Source organism: Onychostoma macrolepis, chromosome 03, assembly GCF_012432095.1.
Source record: "Onychostoma macrolepis isolate SWU-2019 chromosome 03, ASM1243209v1, whole genome shotgun sequence".
NCBI lineage: Eukaryota > Metazoa > Chordata > Actinopteri > Cypriniformes > Cyprinidae > Onychostoma > Onychostoma macrolepis.
In genome coordinates this window covers 18,027,499-18,046,999 of record NC_081157.1, presented here as the reverse complement: position 1 = coordinate 18,046,999, position 19,501 = coordinate 18,027,499, and the positions used below count along the sequence as shown (strand labels likewise).

The following is a 19,501-nucleotide window of genomic DNA, read 5'->3' as shown; positions in this document are numbered from 1 at the left end:
GAGGTTTTATGATACTATGAAATTATTATAAATTTTTTATGACCCATTTTTTCCATTAAAATGAATTAAACTCTAAATTCATACATTTTTGGGTCACACTTGCTACTTGAAATGTAAGTTTTTATTTTATTATTTTATTTTTTTAGGAAAATCAATGTAATACATTTTTGGTCAATAATAATTTTAGTTTTTTATTTTGAATTTTGAGGAGATTTTATGATACTATGCAATATTTATCAAATTTGTATGACCTATTTTTTTCTATTAAAATAAATTAAACTGAGCTACTTAATTTTTGGGTCACACTTGGTACTTGAAATGTAAGTTTTTTTGTTTGTTTGTTTTTCTGGAAAATCAATGTAATATATTTTTGTTCAATAATATTTTTAGTTTTCTATTTTGAATTTTGAGGAGATTTTATAATACTATGAAATTATTCTACAATATTTATGACCTATTTTTTCCATTAAAATGAATTAAACTCTAAATTCATTTTTGGGTCACACTTGGTACTTGAAATATAAGGGGTTTTATGTTTGTTTGTTTATTTGTTTGTTTTTTAACAACATTTACAAATTCATTTGTAACAATATACAGAAAACTTGCATATAATTTACAGAAAGCCTGGCAGTTTATGATGAAAAAGATCAGCATTCACACAGGCGTTAGTTGTGGTTTAATGTGAACCTCTGTTTCACTGTGTCACATGAACATTCATCATTTCCTGCAGAACTAAAGTCACAAAAGTCTATTGTTTTCCTCTGGATGAAGGTGCTATCTTGAGATGGTTGACTCTGTCTGTGATTGGTTGGAGGAGGTTGTGGCGGCACTGAGCAGAGAGAAACCGCTGTGACTCGACTCCAGGCTGCTCATGGAGCCCCTGATACAAACACAACCACATACACCTTCAGAGAAAACATTTGGCCGTCCAGATGATATTTTTAATTTAGTAACAACATTCAGATGGTGTGGTTTTTAAGTGTACCATGTTTCATTCGTATTTTTAATACTAAGCACTATGCAATGTAATCATACAGACCTGAAGTCAGTGAAGTGCAGCACCTCTGTGAAATACATGACTTTGCATTTGTGTGAGGAGACCTGCAGAGAGGCCAGAACATCATCTACACGCGGCCGACTGGATGAAGTGCATGATGGGCTGCTGTAAAGACGCCACTGCAGGACATAGAATCCAGGCCAGTGTGTCACATGAGATCCCTGATGGGACAGATGTGGATCAAAGGAAGAGAATCAGAACAGAAAGATGTTTGTCTCATCTTTTCGTAGTAAACTATGATCTATGCATGCATGATTCCCTCACCTGCACGCTCTCTCCCTCTCTGCAGGTCAGGGCCGTCTCCACCATGCTGTAGTCTTGTCCGAGCATCCAGGATCTGTCGATGAGCTGGACGTTGTTTCCGGCGGGACAGGCGAGGTTGTGTGTGCTCAGACCGTCTCTTTTAACTGGCTGAGGAGCCCTTCTGGAGTGATAGATGTTGAAGATCACGTCGCCTTTACACACGTCAAAGTCCCACGTAATGACAGACGATACCTCTGTAATCTCTATCAGCACCTGGAAATGAATAAAGTGATTTATCTTTAATTCATAATTCATAACACACAGCGCTGAGTTCCATTCAGCATTTAATTTCAAACAGGATGCAAAACTGTATTTCAAATTGGATATTACATGAGGAAGTAGAAGTAATAGAAATGGACTTGAAAAGAAAATGCAGATAACTGCTATAAATTTAATTTTTTCAGTATAATATGTCAGAAACATGTTCATACACATAACAGATGGAGTATTTCCAGAAACACTATATGATATTATTATTCAGTATTTTAAGTGCCACAGATACTTGTTTAAATGGGCATCATACACTAACTAAGCGACTGAGCAGAACTAGGCTAACAGTATTTGACTTTCACACTGCATGTCTTCTTATAACCAACAGATGGCTCCAATCATCATCATACACTGTGTGTAATGAACTTTGAGCAGCTGAAGTCAACAGCAGCAGCTGTATATTGTTGAGTATAGTCTGTGGATGAGCTGTACCTCATGTGGAGCTCCCTTCAGCACACTCGCGCTCTTGTAGATGGTTTCATGCCACAGTTTAACCTCCTCGTTTTCCAGCTCCTCAGCCGTACGGTACAGAGACTTGGGAACCAGACCAGCCTCAGGAACATCACACTGAATTAAACAAGAAAACGCAGTTAGATTAGAGTGACATTAGATTGTCTGTCTGAATAAATATACAGCTACACGTGTCCTGTAAGTATATTCTTTTAAAATATATAATTTGCATAATAAGTACTCTTTTTAAAAGTATACAGAAGTGTTGTTGTTTTTTTCACAAGGGTTTAACCGACTGAAATGCATTAGAGGCGTGTTTGTTTGACACAAACCACAAAGTGGTTTTCATGACAAATATGCACACATAAAACAATATTTACATATAATTATGCAAACAATTGTTTGAGAATGACTTGCTGGTCTAAGAAAGGCACGTGATATGTCCTATCACTTTTAAACAAATGATGCACAGATCTGCCTGACGGTCCAGCTCGGTGACCCCACTGGTATCAGAAACTGTCTCAACCGATCAAAGAGTTTAAACCTGTCAGATCTCACCAACAACAGACTCACCAGAGCGTCTCCTCCTAAGAAGTCAGGGATGAAGTCTCTGTTGATGTAGTCCACCAGACCTCCAGGCCCCTGATAGTCATTCCCAGCATAGATGAGAAACTTCTTCCGTGTGTTTTCATCAATGAATGGACTCACCTGACCGCAGAACAGGGTGCAACAGAAATCAGCGGGTCATTTTTCATTAGCACTGCTAACAAAGACTCAGGCAAGCATGACATTTACAGAAGCCTGGCAATTAAGAAAGGCACCACGCTAACATGACATTTAACTCTGATGGGTCAATGTGTGGACAGAACAATTTACAACCATTAAATGAAGAAATGAGTGTGTGCTTATCTCAGTCTTTCCCAATATCGTCAACTACTTGTTAACATTCTTTAACAAAGTGTATCACAATGAGAAATCCTATGTTTGTGTGTGTGTGTTTACCAAAGTCCAGAGCACAGGAAACACTCTGGGTGCTCTCAGTATGAGGAGACGGCCCAGTGTTTCAGGGTAGTTGGCTCCTACAAGCTCTATCGTCCTCAGTAAGGCCTTGATTCCTGGTCTCCACAGATGCCTCATATTTAACCCCTCAAGATCCACCAGACACGTCCAACAACTACAGAACACAAACACAGAAGCAATTATTACTTATCGGGGTAGAGACATCACATAAAACACATATTATGTGTGACCACCAAGAACTGACTCTTATTCACGTCAGGTCAGTTTAGAAGTTTTCTAAGTGGAGTTGGAATTGGAACCAAAATCATAAAATTCATTTTGATACATGACTGGTTTGGACATGTAATTCATAAGTACCTGATTGGTTTTCCAAATATTTTGGTGTTCTCTTCACAGTGTCTGAGACCTTCCTCATTGATGGACAGCACCTGAAGGTTGAACCAAAGTTAAACAGGGTCAGTGAATATAATCATTTTATTGAATGTAGCCAGATGTTAACTGGCTTCATTGGTGTAGTCACCACCTTTATTTCTATAGTGCTTTATACAATAAAGATTGTTTCAAAGTAGTGTTACAGTGATAAACAAGAAAATAGCAATCCAACGTCATACACAGAAAACAATTTGGTCACACTTTATTTTAAGGTCCAATTCTCACTGTTAACAAACCATTAACTACAGCTTTTGCCTCAATAAACTCATAATTTGCGGCTTATTAATAGTTAGTAAGGTAGTTGTTAAGTTTAGGTATTGGGTAAGATTAAGGATGTGGAATATGGTCATGCGGAAAATGTGCTTTATAAGTACTAATAAACAGACAATATGATAATAACAGGCATGCTAATAAGCAACTAGTTAATAGTAAGTATTGGTCCATGTACTAAAGTGTTACCATAAATTCTGCTTTAAAGAAGCTCTAAAAATTCAATAGTAAACAGTCAGTTTGTGTAGTACGGTTTCTCCCAAGGTTTGTTTCTCCTGCTATCACCAAATTTGAATTTTTTTCCCTTGCAATAATCGCCCAGGCTTGCTCACTGTTCAATCAAAATTCAATACTTCTGTCTAAAATTGGAGATGTTACTAACTGAAATCAAAGCCATACCAACATTGCTCAACATTGTTAGTTAAATGACTAATACAATTGGGAAAATGTTAAACTCCATACTATATACACAACTATGTAACTCTAACACAACTAAAACTCTATATAACACAACTATGACAACAGCCTATTTTTCACCTAAAACAACGACTGAATCGTCACTGATGCTTTTTGAGAATTGACTGCGTTGGCTTAGAAACTTTAGAAACAAAACTAACCTAAGTCTAATTGCCTTCAGATGCTCAGGTATGTGCCCGAGCTTCAGACTTTTCAATAAATCATATCATATCATTAATATATATTAATATATTAAGAGCAAAACTTAGAACCTGTGACACTGATAATAGTGTGTGTTTAGACAACACTATAATATAATAATATGGCTATATTTATATTCGGAGGATTACTTGTATGGTTGTTATATATTGTCATATCGCCCTGAACTAAAACTTGCTCTATGGTAAAGCACTAAGGCATTACAAACATAACAGTATGACTTTCTGTAAAGCTGCTTTGAAACCCTGTGTATTGTGAAGAGCGATATGAATTAGCCGAACTCTTACATGTCTCAGAAGGCTCTCTTCTCCCAGCACCCGCACTAAACCTTTGGTGTCCATTTGTCCAAGTCGAAGGATATAAAGAGGACGTCCATCTACAAAATACACACACAAGCAAGCACATAACCACACAGATTTCTGCTTCTTTAATATTAATACATCCTGGTTGAAAACAGCTCGCTCAGATACATTTTTTATCAGTTTCAAACTTTCAAAGCATAGGACTAACACAGATCCTGGATTAAGAGGCTCTCCATTAGTTGTATGTCACACACAGCCATGTTTAAAGTCAATTTAAACATATAGTAGAGACAGACCTTTATCATGGTGGTGCCAGCCTCCTGTGTAGTAGTCCTGCAGTAGCTGTGGACACTGCCATGTGTCCAGCAGGAAGTCTATCTGATGCTGCTTCCTCCATGTGAGTGTCTGGCACAAAGCCTCTTTGGCTTTTTCCAGATTAAAGTCCCGTGAACGCAGGAAACGCAGCACATGCTGGTCTTTAGGGATCTAAATATAATTAAGTAATCATTTTTTAAAACCCCCTATCGGTTTTGTAATTCGTGTTTTTGAAAGAAGTCAAATGTAATCTATTCTACTACTCCAGTCTTTAGTGTCACATGAGCCTTCAGAAATCAGTCTAATATGCTGATTTGCAGCTCAAGAAACACTTTTATTATTATAAATGTTGAAAACAGTTGCGCTCCTTAAGTTTTAAAATAGTATTTATTTGAAATAGAAATCGTTTTTAACTTTCGATCAATTTCATGCATCCTAGCTGAAGAAAAATATTAATTTCCCTCTATTTCATTTTAGATATTGCACTTACTGTACCTTGCCTTTGTGTGTTTCCTGCAGCCACTGTCGTAGGCGAATGAGACAGCTCTCTTGGAAAGGGGTCAGCTTTCCCAGATAACGGGAGATGTAGTCTGCATCTAACTTATCTGTGAACAACACACAACCAACAAACAGTTGAGAAACGTGTCAGAGATCATTGGCTCTGTTACAAAACATAGAGCCTGTTTTTTATGCTTGGTGTATAATGGAATTAGCGTAGCAACATGCTAACACAAATCTATTTTGAAATCAATAATGATTTGATTACCCTGTGTGGTTTGTGTGAGGATTACTGTGCAAAGCTGCAAATAAGTCACAATAACCTAAGAGGTTTCTTTCAGGGTGCAGTTAGGACACTGCCTTTGAAAGGCAGTAGACAGCAAGGCAGCTCACTAGACTTTGTTGATGCGCAATACCTTTTCATTCCTCCTTCACATTATTATATTTATGAGCACATGCTAGTGAGTTATGATTCATCTCACCATCCGGAGAGCCTGGCAGGACGTCCGTGGAGCTGGGGTGAGCTCTGCTGCTGCATGCTGGGATAGTTCTGGCATGAGATGGGGTGGGGGCAGGAGGAGGTGCCCAGCGGGGCACGTGGGTAATGCCCTCCTCCTCCAGTTGTTTGAGGTGAAATTCAATAATCTCTTTTCCCTATGGAGAGAGACAGATCGTGATACACAAATGAAACAAGCAAACATTGGCTTTAGGTACACAAACGCATGAAAACACATTCTTACACGCAAGCCAGCTACAACTAGTGCACTACAGCAAAACAGATCCTGATAATAAACATTAAGGAATCAGGAAGCAGGAAGGGGAGCCTTGAAAATAAAGCAGTAAGAAACTTGGCAGGCCAGTCGCTATGACTGTCTGGATGTAGATAAAGTAAATATTTATTCAGTGAAATAATAAAAAAGAATGTTCCAAATGTTCAAGTGTTAATGTTTACTTGTTCTTGACTAAACTGTTCAAGTGGTCCATTCAAGATCTTTTTGTACAAAGAGGATAGGGTGACGGAAAAGATTTTGCAATTCTTTTGCATTGCTTTTGCAATTATTGCTTATTTACTTGTTCTTGACAAAAATGTTGAAGTTCTTCAGATAACATTATTTTTGTTTTGTATGGAGACTCTGAAAGGTCAAGGTAATGGAACACAATGAGATGGAACACAATGGAACACAATTTTTTTTTTCTCAATGCTTTTGCATTCGCTTGTAAAAGTTTTGCATTTCTCAGAAAAACTTTTGCACTCTCTTGCAAAACTTTTTGCAGGCAAGATGAAAAGAACTTCATTCCACATACAGTTTCTCAAAGAGTGCAATATTTTTAGAACACAAAATGTTTGTGAGACAACACAAAACATAGAAGACCAGGAGAAAGTTGAGGTGTGGACATCAAAATAAGAGTTTTTGGGAACAGAGACGTGACACAGAAAAGTTTCGTAATATCTGTCATGTTTTTCCAGGGGTTCCATATTTTTATTGCTCAAAGAAAATGAAGCATATTTTTGAAACCATTACTTTTTGTGTTTGTGTGTTGTGTCTTTACTATTGTGACAAAATGTATCTTCATTTGAAAAAAATAAATAAATAAATAAAAATTGCACACACACCTTTTTAATACTGCTGGCATACTGCTTCATTGCAATCTTCTCTGCTGTGCTCTCAAACCCGAAAAAGGATTTGATGTCCATGCTGGCAGACTGTTCAAAACAGGTCCAGTCTTCATTCTCCGGGTGAACCTGAAGAGGGAATGCATAAACATCAGGATCCCTCTTAAACCGGCTAACACATAAACGTGTCCATAAGTGAGAAAGAAAAGGCAGGATGTGGCTTCAGACCGTGTAGCAGCAGTGCTCATAGACATTGACTCTGCTGGAGAAGGACTCATTATAGGCCTCTATGTGCAGAGTTCTCTCTCTTCGATTCAAAGAGTTCTTCTGGACGAAATACATGTACTCCACTCCTGCCATCTGAACACAGAGTCATGTGTCACAATCACCACAAAGTACCTAATATTGGTAAATTTTAATGGCTTATTGTGATAGTTCATGCGAAAATGATAATTCTGTCATCATTTACTCCATCTCATGTTGTCCCAAACCCATAAGACTTTTGTTTCTTCTTCAGAACAAAAATGAAGATAGCTTGATCCATTTAAAGTCTAAATAATCAACGTTTTCTAGTTCAGTAAATAATGGAATTTGGCATTAATATGGCATTTTGGGCTTGTAAAAGATGTAATACCCTCTTTAGAAGCCGAGGGGCCTCAACATCCACGGTACATCTGCGCTCAGTCACTTGGGTCGCCCCGTCCTCACTATGACACTCACTGATAATGACACTGTTCACAAACATGGGTATCAGCGGACAGTTTGGGAATCTTCTCTCATAGGCCTACGGAAGAAAAACAATGAGACGCATGTAAGTTTGAGAAAGGAAAAAGGGTGAAAGAAATTCAAAGTGATAAAAATGATAACTGATTATAAGGCAGAAACGTAACTGTACACATGAAGACAAATTTTTGCACACAGTGCAGTGTTCTTAAAAATATGTTTTTTCACCTTGTGTAAATTACCCTCATACAGCTTATGAATGTTCTTGAAAACAGAACACAGTCTTGTGATATGTTATTGTTTTAGTTGGCTTAGCAGCTCATATGACCGGATTACCAAGAACAATATGTCACATGAAGTCTTAAGTCAACTATACAAATTAACCACAGGTATGCCTGTCAATATTTACTCACTAATCTCTCACTTTTTAAGGTTCTCACTGTGGGAAGTCATAGGACATACATGCTAAAACATATACAAACGATCTGTATTGAAAGGTTAGCATATTATTGTTAAATGGGAAGGATTCATGTAACTCCAAAACCATTCTATTGTGCTCTGTTTAATTTAGCGTCACATTACACACTTTAAATTGCATCTACGTCAGTGCATTAGCCATCAGTGCAAACATGCTGAGCAGTGAATGAGCTCTTTCCAGGATATTTGTTTTAGTATGTGTTCTCTATTGTTCTCTATTTAGTATGTGTATGCTATTCCAGAGAGAGAGAGAGTCACGTAGATTAAATAGCAACACGATCCTGCTTAAAAGTCAAACAACATTATATACACACGTGCAAAATGTAAATGATCTGTAGAATGTCTTCAGAATAGTAAATGGAGTGTCTTAATGGACTGAAATGGAATACATTATGAAACAGAATACATTATAGAATAGTAGTATGCTACATTTTTGTCATGTGATCTGACAAGCATTTTCATCTGTAATGCATTTTGGCACAAAGAATTGTCACGCTGGAATGAAAGATCATGTCGAGCATAATGCACAACACAGCTGGATACAATATTCCATGCAGTGTTGTTTACTGCACATTCTGATCAATGCAGTAGGTCATATACAGAAACCCTGCAAACTGTGTACAGTAAACAAACAAGTGCTTTACGCTAAAAGTATGGTAGCCTCTTTAAAATGCCGGCAATATCTCAACCTTTGTGTTAAATCAACAAAGGGATGATGTCCATAGACGTCACCCATTAAAGCGATTGATCAAACAATGAAATGTTTTCTCTGGACTGCACACAATAACAGAGTTTATGTAAGAGATAAAGCATTATATATTACTTTCTGCTTTCAGGAACAGAAAAGGCTACAGCAGTAATTGAACTAAAAAGCCCTTTAATGTTCATATTGAATTACTGAATTTCAATAGAATTATAATGCAACTGAACTGAATTATAATTAAATAACAATTCTGCACAATTTACAAAATTATGGTCATTTGAATTTAATAAATTAGAAGTAGAATAAAATTCAAAGAAACTTTTGAAAAAAACTTTCAGCATTTAATACAATTTAATATAATTTCTATTTAATGAACTAAACTAAATTTATCCTCTTCATGTGATCATAAAAATCAACTTTCCATGAGACGTGTGACCAATTCCATTCAAATTCTATCTTAAATTGTGAATTTTATTCAAACCCGGTCTTCCACTCATGAAAATCTAAAACAATCCCTGAAGATTTTTTCTCCTATACTAACATGATTACTTGTTGAAGTGGGTCTTATATTGTGTGCAACAAGCCTTTTATAAAATCCAAACCTCTTCCACAGCTGTTTCATAAGCACAATAATACTGTAAGCCTTCTTTGTGACATAAACCCCGGAGGAGGTTTGATTGACAGCAGAGGCTGAGTGCGCACACTGAATGATTCTTGTGAAGTGTGAGCAGTGGCCCGTGCTGACTAAACTATGACGTCAAACTGTGCACTCAGCAAATCTGAAAAAATCAATACACAATAATAGTGTTGATAAGAGCAAGTGATTAGTACTTTCGCCAGGGGAAATGATGTCATTGTGGGGGTGGAGTTGATCAATGCATGTGAACTGTAACCTAATTACCCAGCTGATCAATCATGCCTTGAGATTTCACGATGCTCATGCCTGCCAGAATTAATATTGCAATCGATTCACTCCAGACACAAAATACAGCGACATTCAGACCATGATTATTATATGACCCAGATAGCTATTTTTAGCACTCTACATATAATAAAACAATCTATTATATCTATTGTCTTATCATTGACACTTGCTTTGATGTTTTATTATCTAATGCAGTGACAGACTGTACAGTTTAAATGTTAATTACAATTATGGCACTTTCCCTTATGAAAAGTGTATTTAATGTGCACTTGTAGTGTACTTCAAATCTTAAAAGTAGATATTTTTAAACAACTGTTTGTGCAAATAAAATGTAATATTAATGAAATAACATGCCACTTAACTGTTTTTAAAGAGAGTTCAGTAATGCCTGTTTCTTAACACACTTAAAGTACATTTTAAAATTGATTTTTGTTATAGAAGTACACATATTTTGATGTGAGTACAGTAATAACTGTTTCTTAACCCACTTAAGTACAATTTTTAATATTGTTAAAGTACATTTTAAAATGTGTTTTTGTTATAGAAGTACACATATTTTGATGTGAGTTCAGTAATGACTGTTTCTTAAACCACTTAAGTACACTTTTAATATTGTTAAATTAAAGTACATTTTAAAATTAGTTTTTGTTAAAGAAGTACACATATTTTGATGTGAGTTCAGTAATGACTGTTTCTTAACCCACTTAAGTACAATTTTAATATTGTTAAATTAAAGTACATTTTAAAATGTGTTTTTGTTATAGAAGTACACATATTTTGATGTGAGTTCAGTAATGACTGTTTCTTAACCCACTTAAGTACAATTTTAATATTGTTAAATTAAAGTACATTTTAAAATTAGTTTTTGTTAAAAAAGTACACTTATTTTGATGTGTTGACTAACACACTAAAGCACTGCAAAATTGATTATAATTTTAATGTTATTTAATACTATATTTAAATTTAACATTTCTTTAAATACACAAAATTGCAACTTCATTACAGATATGCATTTACTAATGTATTTAAACACATGACATACATTTTTTAAAAGAAATCACATTGAAGTATATTTTAGTTTACTATAAAAGATTGTCAGCACATTTGGCAGAATGAAATTGCATATAAAAATGTACTTATTGCCATACTTACTGTAAGTGCATCATAAAGCACACTTATTTAACTACTTGCCTTTTCATTTAATGCAATTAACAGTCAGTAAATTGTCTGAAAACATTACATTAAATTCACACTTAAGTTTATTCTTGTAAAGTATACCCTATTATATATGTAATACATACTCTTTTGTATGTTAATGTAATTTCACATGGGTGCTCAGGTGATGGTAAGTGTTAATGATTGTGTAAAGGGTGTGATAACATTAACAGGTCACAAGAGTTGTGAAAGGATTTAAGTGTGTATTGGAGTGCTGATGTCAAGTGCTCTTATCAGCTTTATCGGATCAGCTGGTGGTGTGGAGATGGACAGCTGAGATACTCCGAAGATATACTGTTAGTTTTGCAATAGAGGCACCACAGAAATAAATTGTTGTTAAAAAAAAGTTGGGTCGCACTTTATATTAGGTGGCCTTAACTACAATGTACTTACATCAAAAAATAAGTACAATGTACTTATTGTGTTCATACTGTATTACAAAACACTTTTGCTGCTACTGAGGTGGGATACGGGTAATGTTAGGGACAGGTTTGGTGGTATGGGTAGGTTTAAGGGTGGGTTAAGGTGTAAGCGATGGGTCAGCAGTGTAATTATAAATGTAATTACAGAAATTAATTACAGATGTAATTACATATAGGTATTTTTAAAAATATAAGTACAATGCAAAAACATGTATGTACACAATAAGTGCATTGTACCAAATAATTAATTTAAATGTAAGTGCATAGTAGTTAAGGCCACTTAATATAAAGTGGGACCAAAAGTTGTATTCTTATTACTATTAAAATGACCACATCTGTTAAATAAAACTGACATTTTCATTTGGCATACACTGCAAAATAATTAACTTCACTGTGAAAAAATTCACTCAAAACCATATGTTACGATGATTTTACCATATAGATAAATATTAATAATACATCCAAAATTTGAAAATGTTAATAATGGTTCTCCTAAGCATTATAGTTAATTATCTTAACAATATGTCATTTACAGTTGCAATTTGGCACATTAATTCAGTCACATGTTTGTGTTAATCTGCATTTTACAACAGCTTCTAAAGCAGAAATGTAATCAGAATTTATAAGCATCTAAATCTTATCAGTTTTAAACCAGATATAAACATTATTAGACAAAATATAACAGTGAATACAACTGGTTTTCAGGATCCATATTTTACACCGAATGTATCTCACCTTTAATGTAATTTTCTTGTAAAGCAACCTAGAGCTTTGGAAGCGTGCTATATCATTTAAATGTATTATTTATGGAAACACTTGACACTAGTTAATAAAGACTTTATTTTTTTTATTAAACCATGAACTGCATAGGCCCCACAATATGCAAAAAATAAAAAATAAAAATAAAAATAAAATAAAAACAAATAAATGAATAACAAATAAATGAATGAATAATAGCAGCTTGGCTTCTAAATGTTTCATGAATTTCGATGGTTCCATGCTCTTGGCAGACAATAATCCACTATTAATATATATATATATATATATTTATGGCTGGACTGTAGTATTGACCATTGAGAAATCAGGACGTTTATCCATTATATGATACTAAGCACATGAAACGCCGGTTCATTTCAAACCATAATCGTTATTAACGCAATAAAGCAATAGAGACTTGTGTTCTGTGAGGTTAAAGATTTACTTGTATGAGCTGACAACCCATCTAAAAGTTTAGTGAACTCTAGAGCAAAGCCGCTTTGAGACAGAGTACAGCTGACTAGGCAAACTTTGAGAACATTACTTAATAAAAGCAATTCTACATTAATTCTTAATTATTTCAACTATGCGGCAGGTATAATTTAAAAAGACAAAACTGGAAAAAACAAACAAATATAAAAGGATTAACCAACTATAGACAGACTTTTAAAGAGTATGTGTTTGGCATACACACTCTCTCATGTGCATACAGTTTTAAAAAACTCACCGCCATTATGAGTTCAAAAGGGTACTTGTAAACCCTCACAGGGGACTGATATTTCTGCACCATTGCTGCACTTCAAATGAAAAGCCCTTTAAAAAATGAAAATAAATAAATAAAATGGATGAACAGCATTATGATCAGAAACACAGAATTGATCCAACAGCATAAAGGTTCACTGCAAAAAAAAAATGTTTTTCTTACTTTTATTTTTATTTGTGTCTTGTTTCCAACCCAGATATTAAAACAATTCTTAAATCAAGAAGGTTTTTCTAGACAAGTAACAATTATTGTATTATTTTCTGTTTAAAATAAGATTATTTTGTTTACCCCATTTGCAGATTATTTTGCTTGCTCTAGCTTAGTTTTGACTTATTTTGTTCTAAAAAAAAAAAAAAAGACAATTTTTACTTGATTTAAGAATATTTAGATACGTTGGCTGGAAACAAGACAACAAATCTAAGTAAGAAAAGCATTTTTTGTGGAGTTTTATTATATTTAGTATTATTTTATCTTCTGGTAACAAATTTCACATTATCGGTACGATCTTCAGCAAAAATGGTATTCTTTGATGTGCTCACCATCTAAGATACATGTATGCATGTTTAAAAGAGCAAAGGGACAGTAACAGCCCCAGGTTCAAACTAAAAATAATGATCACCGTGTACAACCAGTGGCCCAAAAGAGGCTTGTAGTCTTTATTCTTTCTTCATATTCATTGTTGTTCACCGGCATAGGCAATGAAACACAAGCGAAGTAACCAGTAAACAGAGACTGACTCCAATGCAATCATAAGGCAAATGTTCAGGACAGCTGTGAAATGAACTCTTACCCCTTATCTTTGAAGTTAAAGGTGCAGAGAATGTAGTTTAATGGAAGTCTTGATAAACTCTGATGTGAAATATGAAGAATCCAGTCTGGGTTGCTTTAGTTATTCTGCTCCATGCTGCTAGGGAAGTGAAAGCCGTGGTTGTGTCAGATGAGGTTACATAACCCACGTCACTCACACAAACCCCGCCTCAAAACTCCAGGCCAGTCCAGGCCAGTCCACTTGTTTAGTTAGAAGAGTTGAATAACAAAGCATTTCACTTTACAGTTTTTAGTTGAATTTATATTTAGCATGAATTGATTTTTACAAGTATTTCATTATCTGTGCAGGAAATATCAAACTAAACTAGAAAATGAAGTTATGTTATGTTTAATGTTCAAAGTCCAGCTTTGATGACAGTTTGACAAAGACTCTTCTAAAAGGTTTTCGGAGTTGCTTAGTGCTAAATGTGGTTATCTGGATAGATAGATAGATAGATAGATAGATAGATAGATAGATAGATAGATAGATAGATAGATAGATAGATAGATAGATAGATAGACTTGTTTAAATTTTAATTGAATGTTTCTTTGTAATTATTTCTGAAACTTCCAATTTTTTGAGTAAAAATGGATTCTATGCCATTTTGTCAGAGTATATATATATATTTCAGTGTTAAACTAGGTTATCGTAAACACATCATCTTTAACCTAATTGCATTTAATGTTTTTTACAGTTTCACAGTTTTAATATACTTTTACAATTATATTATAAATCCGTACCTGTGTTTGTTCAGCTCATTTACAGTATTGTTTTTATATTTCAAATTTGAGTAACAATCACAATTAGCCAGAAGATGGTGCTGTTGACTTTTTTAAAACTGAGCTAGACTGCCTGCAACACTGTACTGCACTGTCCTCTACTTTAGTGGTTCCCAACCTTTTTTTTTCATCGGAGTTAAACCAGAGTTAAAACCACACATATAGCACCTCAATACTGTGGTAAAAATCCAAATATGTGGTTTCTAGGTAGCCTATTTATTTGTAGAACAGTAGTCTTATACATTTATTATGAATGCACAAACGCTAGCCTATAGCTTAATCACAAATAGTGTAATTACATTCCATTACTCCTTTAATACATTTAATACACGTCTACATTCATATACTAAATTTGATATAAATACCACACATTTCTGCCACAATATCATGGTGCAGTTAATGCTACTACAGTAAATCCCTGGTAAACGATGGCGATTTGTAGATTGAAAAGCCTTCTGACTGTATTGTTGCACACAGTGTTTTTCTGCTGTTTATCAGCGCTGTTTTATCTGGATTTAAATTAGTTTATATCAGTTGACTGATATCGATTGATACTCGTTTATACCAGTCATTTGTGTTCTTTGCTGAATTCAAGCGCTTCTCACTGGATCTCACAGCGCTGTTTAGTGGTTGCGTGATCGGTGAGTAAACAAATCTGCTCTAGTCAGCTCGCCCTGCGCTGCGCCACTGTTTGAACCGAGCGTATATGGTCCGTGTGGCGCGGTTCAAATGAGTAGTGCGGTTTTGTTCCGCTTTTCCCGCATAAACATTACATTGAATGTTTATCGAAAGTGTTTTATCGAGGAAAATTATATCACTATAATTGTAGTTATCGTTTTATCGCCCAGCCCTGCCTCAAAGTATATCTGCTCCCGCGCCCGCGCTGGCGCCCCCCAGGTTGGGAACCACTGCTCTACTTCATGAGTCTGTCTATCTATCTATCTATCTATCTATCTATCTATCTATCTATCTATCTATCTATCTATCTATCTATCTATCTATCTATCTATCTATCTATCTATCTATCTATCTATGTCTCTATCTATCTATCTATCTATCTATCTATCTATCTATCTATCTATCTATCTATCTATCTATCTATCTATCTATCGCCCTGATATCCACCTTATCTATCTGTCAGTCTGTGAATATGAGGTTTGGTTATGGCTAGAGTAAAAGATGTAAGAGAAGTTGTTATTTAATTAGTTAGGTCCAGTATTTTGGATGTGTGGAGGATGTTGACTGTTTGGCATTGTGGGAGCTGCAGCAGTGAATCCATGTCTGAACATGAGTGTGGGTGGGAAGAAGAGGAGGTGACCGATAGAAGCGAATGTGGGAATAAGAGGAAGAGGTGGCCAGACACATGGGACAGGGACATTCCAGGGTAGGACACTGTTTTGACATGTTTAGGTTTCAAGGGATTTGGAGGAGGTGTTGAAGTAGACTCAAAACTGGGATACTGTCCTTCCTGGAGGTAGACTTCACTGTAGATGTCGTATTTACCACGCACTGTCATAGACAGAGAGCTAAACAAGGTACTGGCTAATCTAATGGCCAATTCACACAGCACCAACAAACACCAGAACCACAACCCGACAAATGCTGATTCAACATGTTCAATTGGTGAAAACAAGCACTGACCAGCAGCAACAGACTGACGGGGTAACACACTGATCAGACAAAATCAGATGAATGTGTCTGCTGACGTTCGTCTAAATCTGTTGTTGCAGTGTGAGCTATACTTAAAAAAATCAAACAATTTATTTTACATTATAAAAAATCAAAACATCTGTGCAATGTTAATTAACTGAGCAAAGTTTAACAGTGAAACATCTGAAGAATCATCTGAAGAATCTGTTCAACTTCTGAACATCTGTAAGTCTAAAAATGTTTCACATTTGCATTGAGGGTTGCCATACAACATCAAACACTTGTTGTACATCATACAGGTGTTGTATGCTGATCCAGAATAAAAGGATGGATGGATGGATGGATGGATGGATGGATGGACGAACGGATGAATGGATGCATGGATGGATGGATGGATGGATGAATGCATGGATGGATGCATGGATGGATGGAAGGATCGATGGATGAATGGATGGATGGATGCACATTCAGATTGATGAATGCATTTAGTTGTCTATAAGTAATTTTGCAACTACATGTCAACCAACTCTCATTCATTTTCAACTACACCTCAGCTAACTCTCATTGGCATATTGTTAGGCTGTTAGGCTGTTTGTTGACCTATTTGCAACATTACTTACAGCAAACAATGTCTAATGGGGACCATCAATATAAACTGTTGCTATTTATTCTTGTTTAACCCATTTAGGATTACAGTAATATGAGAAGTTTTGACAAATGATGGCAATATGGTATCTTATTGTGTAAACACTCAGTAATAGTAAAATTGTATTTGGTAAATCGTTCTTTTAACATAACTGTACTACAGTATCACCACTGTGCTTTTTGTAAGAAAACAAATGCAATCTTATACAGTCACATACTATCAATACCAATATCAACACCTCTCCTCTTGTAGGTGTACAATGTCTGTCTCTTCTGAATGACTCTGCATTCTGATTTTATGCTCATTTATCTTTCTCTCAGTTTGCTTCGTCACAGCTGAAAAGGCATATGAATATGCAGGAAGGGGATAAGTCATAGGAACAGCTGGCGTCGGAAATGGAAAGCGATTTCTAGACCCGCTCTGTCAATGATAAAACAAGAAAATATGTTGTGAGCACAGCGAAATTCATCTGAAATCCTTGTTCTGTGCAAACACAAATGTTTTTGTAAACATCAGATCTATGACAGTAAACATACTGAATCTCAGACTTTAAATACTGTTGACAGTTCAGGCTCAAAAATCTGATTGGATGAGTCAAACGAGTTGAAACCGTTTGTTCTACATTATCACGGCTGCAGGGCCAATTTTTCCATTGGCTTTTGGAATTATTGCAGAAAATACGCTCTATAACATGGTAATATTTACAACACAAATGTATGAATTGAAAGGTAAGCTATAAGCAAAATACACGGCTGCATGACTAGCCACATTTTCAATACCCTTCAAAATGTGCAAATTGAAATTGCGAATTGAAAATATGCCTAATGGAAACACGTCAATTTCGCAAAAACTCCCATATATTGCAAAAAATTAAAAATAAATTACGCTTGCATGAGGTGGTTTTTCAGGCAATTCGAAAAAGGAATATATCGCAATATAACGCATCAAATATAATATGCATCGCATACCGGTTAATGGATACAGTGTCAATTCGCAATAGTTTTTTATCAACATTTATAATATATTACAAAAATTTTGTGAAAATCTGTAATGGAAACTCGGCTAATGAGGCTCTGAAAGTGGACTAATGAGTACATGAGTTTACCTGTTCGATGTAATGCCATTTAGCCACTTGTTAGCAAACACATCTTTTTAAGACAAGTAAAAGCTTTAAAATATAATCACAAGAGGGTTTACTGATATAATAAAATAAAAATAAAAAAATAAAATAATTGAGCTTGTTTGCACCACAGACCTTATTTTAGGCATTTAAAAAGATGGATTTAAGGAACAGGAAGTGCTAAATCTAAAATCTAAATCTCTTCTAGGTTTTAGCCTGCCAAAAATACATTATCCCTAAATCATTCTATATATACACACACTAGAAAGATCTACCAACTTAGAGATTTCGTGCCTCACAAAACTGAATCACAGCCTTGCATTCAGCATAAAACAGCACGATTGTAAGTGTGATAATGCTTTTATACAAACAAATATACGAAGGAAGAGTTATTATTGAGTACAGCATATCGAACCATCACAGTACAAACGACTGACATAGAAAATTGATCTGCACATGTGTCATGAATGGCCCATTAAACATTCATTACATCACAATTACAACTTACAAACTCATCAGTAAGAAAATCCAATGAGGACTTGAAGGCAGTCCAATACTGCATTTGGCGCAAAGTAGAGGTACTGGCTTCTTGTGAAACCTTTTTCTGTCTAGTTAAAATTTAAATCAGATATATCAAATATGTTCTTAATTAACAATTTATCTAGTCTGACCTTCTCCTCAACAGTACTAACCTCTGTGCTCTTCCCTTTGAATAGCAATAATACATTGAGTGTAACTGAATGTTTTCCTCTCTTTTTTATGATCTCCAAGGTTCTACAGAGGCTACAGTACATTATCAGGGGCAAAGCTCATCAGCACTTCAATGTGAATATAATGTTGCTATCATAGTCTTTCTTTGCCTCTGACGTCTTTATGACCGTCACACACAGCTGCATTTTTTAGCAGAATAAGTGGATTTGAATATAGAGTAAAATCATGGAATCTAATGGGAACTGACACTGTTATCTTATATATAGTTTAGTCATGCTTGCTAGAGCAAGACTATTGCTTATTCTTAAGTTAAGGAAGGAGCTGAGCCATATATAGACACAACAATATCATTGAGCCTTGGGGTTGGCCAGTAAGCAACCACCTGAACACCTCAGCAAATGTAACAAGACAACCACCTACACCCAGAAAAAAACCCTAGCATTGTTACACAGGCAAGCCCATGCAGCTCATATTTTCTTCAGAATCGAGTTTTTATTTGTGTCCACCGGATCAGTCTGTAATTATCCCCGGTGAGTTGGTCTGAAGGGAAATATCATGAGCTCCTTATACATTTTGAATAAAATTATATTTGGTCT

At 35.2% G+C, this 19,501-nt stretch overlaps 1 protein-coding gene across 1 annotated transcript; it reads right to left on the bottom strand.

Annotated features, from left to right (window-relative positions):
- Nucleotides 1–510: 510 nt before the first annotated feature.
- LOC131533849 (SEC14-like protein 1) lies at nucleotides 511–14,120 on the bottom strand. The gene is made up of 16 exons (XM_058766279.1): nucleotides 13,982–14,120; nucleotides 13,156–13,241; nucleotides 7,842–7,991; nucleotides 7,436–7,567; nucleotides 7,208–7,336; nucleotides 6,075–6,246; nucleotides 5,590–5,699; nucleotides 5,076–5,265; nucleotides 4,765–4,853; nucleotides 3,458–3,528; nucleotides 3,083–3,254; nucleotides 2,654–2,788; nucleotides 2,063–2,197; nucleotides 1,322–1,573; nucleotides 1,040–1,218; nucleotides 511–880 (listed from the first exon to the last, which is right to left on the bottom strand). The coding sequence occupies exons 2-16, from the start codon at nucleotides 13,216–13,218 to the stop codon at nucleotides 775–777; spliced, it is 2,085 nt and encodes a 694-aa protein (XP_058622262.1). The 5' UTR covers nucleotides 13,219–13,241; nucleotides 13,982–14,120; the 3' UTR covers nucleotides 511–774.
- Between the last annotated feature and the right edge of the window lie 5,381 nt (nucleotides 14,121–19,501).